The sequence below is a fragment of the Perca fluviatilis genome, chromosome 10, assembly GCF_010015445.1.
Source record: "Perca fluviatilis chromosome 10, GENO_Pfluv_1.0, whole genome shotgun sequence".
NCBI classification, from domain to species: Eukaryota; Metazoa; Chordata; class Actinopteri; order Perciformes; family Percidae; genus Perca; species Perca fluviatilis.
In genome coordinates, this window is record NC_053121.1 from 34,186,434 (window position 1) to 34,201,746 (window position 15,313).

The window sequence follows — 15,313 nt, forward strand, 5'->3', positions numbered from 1 at the left end:
TAATGGAAAGGAAAAGGGGATGGAGAAGAGGGAAAAAAGGACTTGGTCTCAGCGGCATCAGCAGGACATTTTCTTTCTGTGAGGATAAATCAGCAGCGCTCCTCCTCTCATCACCTGCCAGATCATGACGGGAGGGACGACTGGCCATTCCTCCTTCCCCCTCTCCTTTCCCCTCCTCTCTGGCTTCTGTCAGCCCGGAACATTATGAGAAAGGCTGTTACGGAGGGCTTTTATGAAAAATAGAAAAGCGTGACAACAATTTTAGTTGAAGTGATAGTCATCCCTGTGAGTCCGGACGTGCCGGTGTCTCGTTCCCTTTGAGCCTCCCAGGAAATCGCTTCATGGTTTGCCAGGCCGTTTCAAGGTCCCTCCTGTTCAGTTTGCTGTGCCAAGCTCGATTTGTGCCAGAACCCAACAGAACACCACAGACACTCTCTGCATCCCTGAGGGGACATTCAGCTGTCTCCTAGCTGCGGACGCCGGATGTTTCGTCTTGTGACATTTGTGTATTACGTTATGTCACGAAGCAGAGGAGTCCTGATCATCCTGAGGAGTCTGGCAGTAGAAGTGTATAGTTTGATAGTTTATATGGTTTTCTAAATAATGAAAGCATAAAAAAAAGAAATAGTTGGCAGAACCTTAGCCACAAACATTTCATTGTACTTCACTTAATGCCTCTCTTTCATTTATCCACATTTAATTTCCCCCTGATTACACCAATAACTTTGTCTGCAAAGTAACAGTGACCTACAGTTTAAAAGTTGGCGTTGGCAGTTTTCTAGAAAAGGCTAAATGAACGCAATAATTATAAAATGCAGCTCTCCTCCTGCAGCTGCCCCTCTCTGTCTTCAGCCCCTATTATTATATATATAGTATTCATTCATTCCGTCATTCATTTCAATCATCCCCATCCTGATTGTGATCCTGATGCTGTTAGATAGCGTAGATTCTATAGAATCACCATCCTGTTTTCTTTGTAAAGCCCTTTGCGATGACATACATTGAAGTTCATGTTTATGAATACTACACATGTCAATATTATTTTAGAAATTTCTTTTGCTAATAGTTTAGCCTTCTGCTAATCGAGCCTTGTTCTAGCCGCAGCCGTGAGCCTTTGGCTAGCCCTTCGCTGATATTGACACGTGTTTATTGCCTTTGTTGTCAGACTCTCTTTTAGACTCTGTCTAACCTCCTTATGGGTTTGCTTTGCAGTTTAGGCAATGCTAGAATAGCAATTTTTTCTGCAGGATTTTCCTCCATTGAATTAGGCTTTCACCTTCTGAAGGGACGTGCACGTGAATCTGGATTTGTAGAACAAATAGAAACTGTCTCTCGGTGAAATGACCTGCTGAAGTCTCTTGTCACAGGCTACATTTTCTACCGCCTGAAAACGGAGCCAAGAGGAGGTGCAGAAGTCTAGTTTTCTCAGTCCTCTTGAATTACAATCTGCTAAACGGTTATTATGGAATTTTTGCCCAATGATGCCAACAAAAAACTGCCTACCCCAGTAGTTACAATAAAGTACAATATTTCCCACTGAAACACAGCAGAGAAGAAATATAATGTCTCTTGGAATAAAATACTGAAGTATAAAATGTGTACTCTTGTGTAATAGTTGAGTAAATGTAGGTTCTGTTTGCAGTAGCTCGGACAGGTCAGTGTTCAATCAGTCTGAGCTTAAGTGTTTGTAGTGTTGGATAATTGTGCAGTGTTTTCCTCCCTTTGTAGTCTGCCAACATGACTCAGTAATTATCAGTGATGGCCTGTCAACTGTCAGATCAACCTCCCCGCTTCTCTTCTCTTTGTATTTTTAATCGTGAGAAACAAGAGACTTTACCCACCGTTTTCATTTACATTTTGATGACTACATGATGAGACTGGAGACCGGCCACTGTATTTTAATTTCATTTTATCCTGATTTATTCCAACACTGTCTGTTCCACAGTCGTGCATCACTGACCCTCATCTCGTTGGAACATGAGGGAATGTTGTTATGTCACAGGACTTCTCTCGCATGCAGATATGATCAGGCATTCATCACTCCGCTTCTGCCTTTCTACCTTACCAGCAGCAGAACCCAGATGCCAATCGAGCCTCTCTGACCGTGAGATAACTCGGAGAGACAGATGAAGACTTCACTCTGTGTCAAAATAACCCCAACGCCTCCTGTGAATCTGCACAAAAACAGCCCGCTAAACACAAAACTCAAGGACATGATATCAAAGAGCAGGCGAGTCTATCTGGACTGTGATCTGTATGCTGGAGCAGGGCCCCATCTGGATGTGATGTGGTCGGGATGGGGGTCAGCACCTGCAGGTCCGAGGCCCTGGCTCTCCGCTGGAGGACGGAATTTGTCCCCCGCAGGGGAGGGTTGAGCATCTGCTTTGAGTGGATGAGTTCAGGCGTCTCTGGGTCTGAATCCAGCAGGGTTTCTTGATGATAGGGACCGAGAATGACAAACTACTTGGATCAAACTAATTCTGTCCTTTTCATTAAAGGATTGGATCACTATAGGAATAGTTACGAGATCTCGGCGAGCACAGCGTCAGGAAGCGGGGTTCAGTTTACAATGTTTAAAGCTTTAATGAGACACACGAAAATATATACATTTCATGTATTTTCTAACAATCGCTCCATTCACTTCGATGATGTGAGAGTAGATTGATAAGAAAGAGGCACCAGCTTTCTTTTCTTCGTTAAATGAAGTATTGATACCTGTCCAGTTAGCTTAGCTTTGCAGAAAGAGTGGAAACCGAGAGAAACAGTTAGCCTAGCTTTATCCAAAGGCAAGAAAATCGGCCTACCGGCAATTCTAAAGCTCATTAATTACCATGTTATATATTGTTTGTTTGATCCGTACAAAACCCCTCACATTTAAAAAGCTCGATTCAGAGAAAGTTTGGTATTTTTTCATATCGAATGACAAACGATTAATTATCAACACTTTCTTATTCAGAGTTTTCCCCCAACCCTTTAAGTTTTGCCATTGGCGTCAGTTGGTAGAGCATATATAGAGGTTTATGCCTCGACGCAGAAGGTCAAGGGTTCGAGTCCGACCAGTGACGGTTTCCTGCATGTCTTCCCCCTCTCTCTCTCTCTTTTCATATCTAGCTGTCCTGTCCATTAAAGACCGAAATGCCCAAATGTTGTAACTGTACTTCACAGCTGGGGTGAAGAGACAGAGAGTGTTGGAGGAAAGAATCAACCCATCTTCATTTCTGACCTTTAACCAGTGACTCGAAGAATACAACTGCTGATCGAATCCGAGAAAATTACGCCCTCTCTGCAAGCGTGTGCAGCGTGAGGGCAGCATGGCTGTTCCCCTGCTGAGGCAGGTCAGGTACCTGGAGGAGACCCTGAGGCAGACACAGGGACAAGCTGAGAATGTAGACCTCCTTATGCCTTAAAGCAAATACTGGAGGAAGTTACAGCAGGAAAGGACATCTGCTTTGTGGTCATTCCAATTTGCCCTGAGGGGAATGTCTGCTGTCTGCAAAGTTTTGAGCCTTCTGAGGATCAAGATATTCAACTCAGAAGCATATTATGTTCAGAATGTATTATACTCAATCAGTTCATGTACCTAACCTCCATGGTGGAAAAAGGATTGCGAATAATTCTGTCAAGTTTATTTGTGTAGCCCAGTATAATATACAATCTAGAGGGAAAAAATGCTGCATAATTCCTCCAAAACAAAAGCAGTAAGGCAACACTTGTTGTCCCAAGGCTGCAGTGCTCATTATACCCCACAATACAAAAGTGACGGATAAAACAAACAGCATGTTTTTTGTTCCTCTAGGAGCAAAAATGTGGAATTTTGTCTTGAGGGTAGCACTAAAGGATGTTCAATATAATTATCCAAACCTAAAGTAAGAACATATTGACATTTTGATTACTTGTTGCTCTGTAGATTTTGGTATTTGTAGACAATTTGGCTTGATGATGGGCTTAAGGAAAGGTCATCGGGTTACCTAAATCATTCTCGTCTTCTTTCTTTCTCCTCTATTTTCCCTCCAATCTATATTGACTTTGCATGCAATTGCGCCACCTGTGAAATCCATTTCACTTTATGTCTGAACTAAGCAGATAGATGGGCCAACCTACTTAACCTTGACTTCCCTCCCTTCTGCTCGACACGTAATGTCGACTTATGTGTGTGGAAAGTCAAGGATGTCCCCCATTTTGGCCTGGATGTCCCTCACCTTCCGCTTTCTTTGTGTTGGCATCGTAAACTCTGGTCGAGTCGAGAAGTGCTAGAACCAAAACCAAAATTAGATTTATCTTTTTTTTTTTGAGTAAAATTGTCACCACAAACTCACCAGCCAATTTAATTTGAGAGCTCACCTCCCTACATGCACATTTTCCAAAACAAAAGTTCCTTCCCAAGGCTATTTTGCAGAGGCACCATTGCTGCGTCCAGCACTTAGCGCCGCCCAAGATGATTGTGATTGATTGAAATAGATGCCAATAAACCAGAGCACGTTTTTCTCCTATCTAGGAATGTTGTTGTTAAATGACTGTTAAATGACTAATGTGCTTGAGGCCTCTCAGCTTGAATTGTTGTCACTGTGGCCTTGACTCAGATAAACATCCAGAAGATGGATGGGAAGAATATGTAGATAGATAAAAATGTCAGTGAAATTCCTGCATGGAACACATTTCACTCTGACATTTGATGTATACTTTTTTTCTCCCAGTACGATTAGTAAAATATATTTGTTGCATGGCTGGCCCCAAGGTAATGGAACTTCCAACCATGACAGGGTGCGGTATATTCTTGGAAATGGTCATTAATGTGAAAAATTGCTTTCACAGAACATCCCTCTCTTTCTGTGCTGAGATGAAAACCGGCAATGCTGCGTCTGATTCAGTCATTTTATTCAATGAAAAGCTGCTAGTGTGTGTTTTACAGGAATTAATCTCGCATTGCCAGACCTATATCCACAGTGCTGTGGAGCTATCTGGCTACACCACTCATACATTGTGGGTTGTTTGCATTTCTTTAAACCAATCACAATTGTCCTGCGCGGCCGAAGGTCCGGACCCAGCGCCGGTGTCTCTGCAAAATAGTCTCGGGTAGGAACTCGTTTTGGTGGAACATTTGCACCACACAAAGGAAAACAACCCATAAAATATAACTTTGTAAATTAAGTTAACTGTTCACACAATACAGTACTGCAAGCTTTTTTTTAAGATTATTTCTTGGCCATTTTAGGCTTTTATTTGATAGGATAGTGAAGTATTAAAAGGGGAGAGAGAGGGGAAATGACATGAAGCAAAGGGTTGCAGGTCGTAATCAAACCTGTGGCCGCCGCGTCAAGGACTGAGCCTCGGTACATGGGGCGCACGCTCAACCATGTGAGCTACCCAGTTGCCAACATGAGCTATTTAAATTAGCTGGATACATGGTTAAACCTAATCTGCTCTTATCAGTGTATCGCCTTGTGTACTTCATCCACAGCAATCCCAGCAATCGGTCCCAAAACATCCCAGTTAGAGAGGGAATGCTGTAAACATATTGTAAATATGTAAATATTTACAATCATTCCCTAAAAGAACTAAGCTGGCCTGCCATGTTGCACGATCCAAATGTTCGTTAAAACTTGCCATTTTCAGTCTGTAGCTTGCCAACTTGAAAGTTTGTTGTTGTTTTCTGTAGCGAAGGTATTTTGATAATGACAACACAGAGAGTGGTTGGTGAGTGACATCCGGCACATTCTGTCTGAATGTAAGATGAGCAGATAGATGGGCCATATAATCGGTATCATCATTTTTAGACCCAGAGCAACAGTTGCATTGAGTTAGAGCGCCAAAACTCACTTACCTTTTAGCTCTGTTTTGGTCTTTTTAGCTCCTAGATGTTTCAGTTTCTTCCGCTCCCTGCTGCTGCTGCTGCTGCAGGAAACAAGAGAATGAATGAAGAAGAATTAAACCTACTCCACGTTGACCTCCCTCCGTTTCTGCTCGGAATGAGATGTCCACTTATGTGACGTATTAAGCCACATTTGAGTGCTGAGTGGAACGTCAAGGATGGCCTATTAAATGACTGATGTGCTCAAGCAGCGTGGCTCTGACCCAGATAAACATCCAGAAGATGGATGAGAAGAATAGATAGATAAAAATTCCTGCATTTCACTCTGACATGCACTTTTTTTTTTCTCCAAGTACCGTTAGTAAAATATTTTTTTGCATGGCTGGCCCCAGGGGAATGGAACTTCCAACCATGGCAGGATACTGTATATTCCTGGATCAATGATCATTAATGTGAGAAATTGCCAGAACACCCCCTTCTCTCTGTGCTGAGACAACAGCCGGCGATGCTACGTCTTGTTTAGTCTGTTTTATTCCATGAAAGGCTTTCCGGGTGCTGGTGCGTGTCTTACAGGAACTCAATCCAGGGATTTGGACAATTGAAAGCAGTTAAAAAGACCTGTCAATGTGCCTGCTTAGCCTGCAGTGTTTCGGCTCAGTCCTTAGGGCGTCACTGATAGAAATAGACCTCTGGGTGAATCAATTATCTATTGATCAAGAACAAACAGAGAGAGTGCAGGGTGTGTAAAATGTAAGGAAAAGGAAGAGAAAAAAAGTAGAAAATAAGAACTTATTATTGATTTATCTCATTTCTCGTGCGCGTGTGTGTGTAGCCCTTCGCAAGGTGGACATCTTAATAAACACCATCTGGCCGAGCAGGCATGAGGTTTACCGCTCTCACGTACATACACACAACCTGCTGAGAGAGAGAGAGAGAGAGAGAGAGAGAGAGAGAGAGAGTCATGAAGCAAGAACAACCAGGGGGTTGCAGGATAAAGAGCGTTAAGAGAGAGAGAAGGAAAGGAAGAGAGGATAAAGGAAGCAAAGGAGTAATAAAAAACAAAAAGCGAAACAGACGGGCAGAGTGAGTCAGTGTTACTGCAGATTTAAAACACAGCATTTTTTTAAATTAGGAGGAGGTGGAAGAGAGAAGAAAAACAATCATGCATGCAGTCTGTAATTGATGAAACAGTATAAAGAATACAGCAGGACTATGAGTACTCTGATGCATACAGAAGAACTAAACACACATATACGGTATGAGCACCTGGAATTTTCATTTAATTGCCAACTATAAGAACAAAGAAGTGTTTAAAAGCCAGAGTATGACTCAGATGTCTGTTTTTCCAACACAAGATTTAAAGGAATATGAATGTTTTAATTATGAACAAATAGGTTTGTGTTTCTCACATGATGCTTTTTATATGTATCTTTAAAGCTTTAGTGCGTAACTTTTTGATATTAATGAACGTCCGTTACATTCAAGCCAGTGCCAAATGAGTTATGCTGCAAAGCTAATTAAGACCATCAGCTCCACACAACTCTCTCTGTGTTTCTCAGTATGACTGTGTTCAGAAGATTGCGTTGTCGTCTCGAGTGATAATTACCTCTTCTGAAGAGTCCACCATGTTTTTTTAATCCTCCGTGTCCTCCTTGGCTACTAGCAACTGCGTGGAGGAGGAGTGGGGGGCTGTGCGCGATCACGGAAGGTTTGTATCATGTGGATGCGCCTCATGGGGGAGACAGAAACTATACGCACTATAGCTTTAATATCTGACAAACATATTGATCAAATGTCCGAGAAGAGTCCCGCTAATTTATCAGATTGCTGATAGAAAAGTAACAAGAAAGTGCAGAAATGTGAAAGATCTGTTTGAGGTGAATTAGAGACAGTGTCTCCATTACAATGTTCTGTCCATCAGATAACACTGACAAGGTTACTTTTCAATTGTAAAATGTCAAAAAAAAAAAAAAAAGATTTAAGGGATCCTTATCAACAATGTCCATGTTATTGCAGAATTATGTAAAAAACATCAGTATCAGTCTCAAACATTTAGTATCAGTCAGGCTTTCCAATCCAGTGAACAGTTGCAAAGCTTTTATTGTTTTGAAAGTACATTGTTTGCATCGACTTAAAGTCTTCTTGTTCTCTTTTATTGGTGCTCGGCTGCCCTTTTCATGATGGCGATGACGCTGCATCATTGCCCTGTGGAGTGGGCAGAAATGTGTGTTACCTCCTCCCGGTAGAAACAACATGAAGACTATCTCAGCCTAATATTGCTCTTCAGCACCACTGGTGTTCACAAACTCCACTTGTCATCTTAAAGTCTGGATAACACACTCTGTGCTTGACCGAATGCGTTAGACCCATTCATTCATCTCTGCACCATCTAACTCTACTGTTCTGACAGCAGGACAGGAAGGAGGAACAGTCTAGGTTAAACATGAATGCAGATTGCTCTTTTAAAGTCAGATAGACACTCAGACAGGCGATCAGGTGTGTTGTTGTTGTTGCTGGGTGTCTCAGTTGGTTTCTCAGCTCTGTCTGTAAATAAGAGGCCATCAAAATGTCCTGCTCTGATAGAGGGAGTCATTAGTCTGGCTATCACCAGACCAAGCTCAGTCTTTTAAGATTGAACATTAGTCTGGGGAGTCTGCTCTGTATTTTCTACTGCACAAGAGGCGTGATCAACGGGCATAGTTCAAATGACTCTGCACGCAATTGGGTAGTCCCTCAACCAATCAGACCAACGATTCGGGTGACGTAGCAGCGACAGCGGCATCAACGGGTTGCTGCGCTTCGGTGGCCGCCATGTTGAATGTGAACAAAAAGCTGCTTGGTCGCATCTCTATCGTCATCGTGTTAAACCTGCCAATAGCGCGGCAGGTGGATAAGCCAGTTTGTGATTGGTCCCCGCAGATTTGTAACAGAAGCAGGATAGAAAAATGTACAGGTTTCCAGCCTGAGCTGCAGGGCGAAGAAATGCGTATCGCCCAAGAGTTAAATTTAGAACAATAGTCAAAGTTTCTTCAGAATGGGACGAATGCTAACAGGGTTTGGGCCTTTCAAAGTTACAAAGAGGATCATTTATCACAGCACCCCCTCAGGGAAATCACTGCTATTCTTTATATGCTGGAGGACGATGCCAAGATGCATCATTCCTGCAACCAGTCAGAATCAGACCTGCAGAGTCTGACATACCATCTAAGATATAACATCTGACAGCTGGAGCCCCTCATACTGTAGCATCAACACCTGATGGAATAAACCTCTTTCTTTCTCTCTCTCTCTCTCTCTCTCTCTCTCTCTCTCTCTCTCTCTCAGCCGGTGATGAAGAAAAGGACTTTGACATCCAGAGGAATACGGGAACCATCTCCATCGCCCGCCGGCTCGATGCGGCTCGACGCTCCAACTACAACATGACGGTTCGGGTCACCGATGGCCACCACAGCGCCACCACACAGGTTAGAGACATAAAATGGAAAAACAGAAGATTTTTGGGTTACACTTTACTTGAAGGTATCTACATAAGAGTGACATGACACTGTCATGAACGTGTCATAATCATTATAAACAAGTCATAAACGTTTATGACATAACACTTCTTTTAGTAAGTGTCATTTGATTTTTGTCATGACAAGTTAGGGTTAGGGTTAGGGTTAGGGTTCATGTGTCATGTCACTGTTACGTAGATACCTTTAAGTAAAGTGTTAAAAAGTAAAACGGAAAAACAGAAGATTCACCGTATTTGCAAAAAAAGTGAGGACTTGGGAAGGAAAAAAGGAAAGAATGGTCTGAATTTTCCTTTTGATTTGAGTATTAAAACTAGTAAGAATTGCAGAAAATATACCAAATGAGAATACTTTCTTTTCCTGATGCCAGGATTGGAGATTGTGGTTTAAGTCCAAAGTCTGACAGAAAGGTTCAGGGAATCCTGATGTTTTGATGGATCATGATAACTACCTTGTTGTATTCACACCAAACTCATTTGCAACTAGGGCTGGGCAATATGGAGAAAATCAGATATTGCGATATTCTTGGTCTAATACCTCAATGTCGATATTGCGGCGATATTCTAGGGTTGACAATCGGTGCTTTAACAAAATATCTTCACAATGGGATTATAGATAAATAATCTTCAGTAATGTAGATATAATGACTAAGTGGGTAAAGGTAACAATAATAGAAGAGCTAGAACAGTCTGGTAACAGAAAATGACTTTCCTGTAATGCAGCCTTTAAAACCAGGAAAAGACAACACTTAGGCCATTTACGATATTACGATTTCCAAAATCTAAGATGCTATCTAGTCTCATATCACTATATATCAATATAATATCGATATATTGCCCAGCCCTATTTGCAACAATAAATTCTTGTCTAAGTTTCAGTATATTCAGATAGTCAAACCTCACTGATAGCTACAAGACAATAGCCAGCTCAGCTCACTTTTTTGCAGAACTACTGGCCAGTTTTTTAGGAGTGAGAATTTGGAAAAGCAACAGAAAGAGATCATTCAAAACATGATAGAAGGAACCAAACCTCAGTCCTCTTAACAAGCTACTGTACGTTACTTCCAACTTCAACTCACTGAGCTGTACCAACTTTAGTCATGTCCTCATTTGAGTTTGAAAATCTCCGGTTTAGAATCTAATCCTTGATCCTGCAGACAGCAGCGGCTCAGGTGCTGCCTGTGAAGCAGCTTTGACTTTCCATATTTAATGCTGTTTATGCTGAGCATCCATTTTCTCGAACCCTGTGTGTTTCACCTCCAAACTGCAGGCCTACATCCGTGTGCTGGACATGAATGAGCATCGTCCGGTCTTCCTGAAGACGCTGTACGAGGTGAGAGATGAGAATGATAATGAAATCATGCCCAAAAGGGAATTCTTTACAGATAATTATGGGAATGTCAGAGATACAACCAGGTGTGAAAAGCACCAAAGTACTGGGCAAGCACAAAAAATCAAACCAGTATTTCTCAGACTTGTCCCCCATTGGAAGCTGAAAAAAGAGAGACTAACATGTCTCTGGCTAACAGTAAATCTAATAGCAACATGATATTTGTCATATTTTGGATTTGCACTGACATTTTGGATGAACTTGTTTTTATTTCATTCTTTGCTTCACTTCTTTGAATTATATATTTTTTTGAACCACGTTTAATTCACACGTCATCAATGTATCATTAAACACAATCTCATAAGATATACAATGATCATATATAAGCCACGTGAAATGTGGAACCCCAAATAAGCTACTAAAAGCTTTTCGGAGGGGGCCCGATAACGATAAACAACAACAGACAATATACAATCCAAAAACTCAATTTACCAGAAACACAAAATAGACAATACAAAATACAACAAAAATACAGACATACTTAAACTAACATAGACAAATACTCTAAACAGACAGACGATCCCAGCACAAACTATAGCATTTCAAGAGTAATCAACAATCATATGTTATGAGCAATTTTTCCATGAGACTTTGCTTGAAGATGGAGACAGAATACGACACTTTCAAGTTTTCCTCAAGCTCGTTCCAAATCTGCGGTCCCCTACAAACTATACTCAGGCTCGTGCACTTTAACCGTCCTTTTTTTGCCAGTAATGAGGTGTTTTTTCCTTGTGTCATAAGTGTGCAGGGGGCGATTTATTGGAATAAGCTCACACAAACGGTAGTTTAACCTATAGATTCTACTTGGGGTATAATCATGCGCTAACTTTTGGAACAACAGTTCCCAGAATTAAGGGGTTTTGGAGGATGTAAACAGAAAATATAATGTTGCTATGGATCTGTGAGTTACGTGGGCTTCACCTTGAGTCCCATTTTTCTTTTGCCAATAACTGTTTAATTTTAGCAAAGTGGCATGCTGAATTAGCTATTATTGGTTCCTGTTTGCAATGTGCCCATAGATGTACATACGTACATACAACGATCACTGGATTAATTTGATACTTAAGGGATCTACAAAACATGATTATTGTCAGGCAAGTTCTGCAGTTATAAGGAGGGTATTTTATTCTATGATTTCTAAGCGGATTTATTTGTTGTTTATTTGCAATGGACATCACAGATAGCATCACAGATAATGATATCCCAAAGTGTAAGTTGCTCTGAATCTAAAAGTACATGTATCGTGTCTGAAAGCTGCACTTTCATATGGCTCTTTGTAGTTTTGCTTATTTAAAAAGAATGTACTTGCACTTACTACTTATTGTCTGGAGTTTGCACCTTCAGGGTTGAAAGCAGTTAATTGGAAGTCACTTTGGATAAAAGCGTCAACTAAATGACATGTAATGTAATGTAAAGATGTGGGTTTTGTTATTTAAATTGTGACAATTGAGCGCTAAAGTGGTCTACCTTTATTGCCTCTATGAGGTATGTCTTTTCTGCACCTCTAACACACCAGGTATGACTGCATGAATGAATGAATGAATGAATGAACGGCGCATCCATTATAGGAATCTTCAAACACATTTTAAATAAACACTTTCCCAGTGCTGACACAAAACAAAAGGGTACAAGTATAAAATGTACAATTCAACACAAAAAAAAGATAAATACAGGGTAAGTACAAGTAGGGTAGTAACATAAAGTTAACATTTCAACATAAAACCCTTTCAGACCAGAATAAATTATGGTACAGGTTGCACAATACATTGTTCTTTTTCTATTTAAATACATTTTTGATTTTTGTATTTATCGTCATTGCAACATCAACCAGCGCAACAAACACATCGCGATAGGCCGCGACATATAGCAAAAGACACTGAAGTTTTCTGTGCCAGTTTTAAGAAAACACCAGCAGAAAACGGCACTCCAAAATGCAAATGTTTTTTTTCGTTCTTTTTTTCTAGTGGTTCCCTCCATATTCAATTCAATGTTCAATATGTTCAGCAAAAAAACCTGAACAAGCAGTCCGTTGCACTTCAGTACACCCAAAGCAGCAGAATTGAGTACACTTAATTACAGTATATGTTCATCTATCGCAAGTCACATCGTCTTTGCGATACTCAACATCATTATAGCATATCGCATAGTTTCCTCATGTCATGCTGCCAGTACAAGTAGAAAATAAACAGATTAGGAAGATAATGTAGGTATTCCAGATAAGGAAGGACAGACTGGAGAGAGAGCAAGAGAGAGACAGACAGACAGAAAGAGACTGTGTGGTTACATAAGCACGCTTGGACATTCATATACTAGGCAAAACGGTCTCAGGAGACAACACAGAGGTCGTAAACGTCAAACAAACACTAGGGGCACAGGCTGTGCACCAAAATACAACAAACCACGTTCCAGCCAATCACCGACAAGATGGTTGGGGGAGCAGGGTGGGGGTCAGCGCGCATGCACATAATGTGGGGGGGGGACAAGGATCAAGGAGAGATGCCTACAATTTGAGACAAAAATGAAATTGCACTGAAACTACGCAGGAGCTCATAGTGCACCTTTAATGGGAAGCGTGGAACTGATGCTGCCTGTGGACACAAACCCAAAAGTCTGACCGTAAAATGACCACTCAATAGTTACGAAATATATTTATATATTTATTTACCCAAGTTATATACAGTATATTAGTTATATGTCAGGTTACACGCAAAAAAATCTAACTCCTAACATTGACTTGATACAGCTACAGTATGTTAGTAACTCACATTAGGGCTTGGTAGGCCATTCTGTTCAGGTTTTTGTGAGTATTTGTGTTAACCAAGGAGCTAGGTAGACATAACACTTAGAGAACTGAGAATTATTATCAAAAATGCATTCTTTACTGTAATTATCAGGACATCCAACAGTTATCTTAATCATAGTAATCAACGCTGCCTCTGGTCCTGTCTCTGAAATCGTTCTAAAAGACCATTTACTTGTCCTCACAATGTTTTCTGTTCTTCAGTCATACAGCCTTTTATGAATACAAATTGTGTTCAAATGTAATTGTGAAAGTCCAGGATCTCATTTTAATATCCATTTTCCAACCCTGTTGTTTCCTGAGTTTGTTTGTTTTCTTTTTCATTACCACTTGAACAACTTCCGCCATTTCCTCCTGTGTTCCCGTGTGTTTTCAGGTGAGGGTTCCTGAGGACACGTCCCCCTGGAAGGACATCCTGCAGATCAGCGCGCAGGACGCCGACACCAACAGCAAACTGGTGTACTCCATCCACAGCAGCCTCCATCCGGACAGCACCAAGTTCTTCCATCTGGACCCAAAGAGTGGAGTCCTGGTGATGACGGAGGAGCTCGACTACGAGATGATCTCTGTTCATACGCTCATCGTCATGGTAATGACACAGTTATCTTAGTGGAGTACAGTAGAGCTATCTTTAGTGTATTTTAATGAAACAGGACATAGTGTAGAACAGTTAGAGACAGGATATGACAGAATAGACTCCAATACATCTCAATTGTCAATATTAACATTTATATAACAATTGTTTGAGCTAATAATAAATTATCATAATAAGCTTGATCTGTATTGCACCATTCTACAAATAGCTTTATGTTTACATTTATTTATAATTATTTATTTATTTTGTTCTCATTTTAATTTCATGTTTTTAAGTATTTCAACACTAAACATACTCTGGTCAATGTTTGTTGTGCGCTATAAATATACCAACTTAACATATAGAGAAAACCACTAAAATAAGACAATTCAAACAATTGTTAAAAGGTATTTCTTTTTAATGTAGGACAATTCAGGCATGACAAACAGGTCAGGTATAGCTTTGTCACCAGGCATTTTCAGCTATTTCATTTGATATTTAAATGGTTTATGTAGCGTAAGAAGTGGGAGGATGTTTACAGCCTCCAAAAAACCACTACATCCTTCAAAAGAAATGTCAAATTTACATTTTGGCGTATCATTTGACAGTGACTCAGTTGATTTGAAATGTGCTCTGCAAATAAGTTCAACAATACTTGACTTTAGATGAATTTGAAAGAAAGAGCAGAACATTTAAACAAGAAAAATACTGTTTCAAATGTGCCTGGGAGATTAAAACATGGCACACAAATACGTGAAATGCAGTAAAAAAAAATGTATCAATAAGCAAAACTTGTGCAAAATACTTTTTCTTATTATGTTTCTTCCAGCAGTTATCTCTGTAACAGCGCTCATATTCTCCACAGACACTTAAACATTTCTTTGCTCCTCCTCAGGTGCGTGACCAGGAGATCCCAGTGAAGAGGAACTTTGTGAAGGTGGTGGTTCATGTGGAGGACTGTAACGACCACTCGCCAACTTTCCTCAGCCCCCGCTACGAGGCCAGCATCTCCAACCTGGCCCCTATGGGCTCCGAGGTGGTCCGGGTCAAGGCTCTGGACAGGGACATGGGCAGCAATGCCGACATCAGCTACTCTCTGAACTCCGGTGATCAGAAAAAAATCTTTTTTTAATCTTTTATCTATGTTGCTCCTTTTTAGCTTCACTCTCCTTTACATTTATTCAGTTACACATATTCACACCTGGGAGCTGCCACCATTTTCTAATGTA

The 15,313-nt window shown here is 40.7% G+C and overlaps 1 protein-coding gene across 1 annotated transcript in view; it reads left to right on the forward strand.

The window, feature by feature from the left end:
* fat2 (FAT atypical cadherin 2) overlaps positions 1–15,313 on the forward strand; it is a 130,927-nt gene that overhangs the window by 32,823 nt on the left and 82,791 nt on the right. The window contains exons 7-10 of the mRNA XM_039813545.1: positions 9,134–9,273; positions 10,591–10,653; positions 13,887–14,099; positions 14,980–15,190. Of these exons, the coding sequence (XP_039669479.1) occupies positions 9,134–9,273; positions 10,591–10,653; positions 13,887–14,099; positions 14,980–15,190 (627 nt within the window). The remainder of the gene's footprint in view (positions 1–9,133; positions 9,274–10,590; positions 10,654–13,886; positions 14,100–14,979; positions 15,191–15,313) is intronic.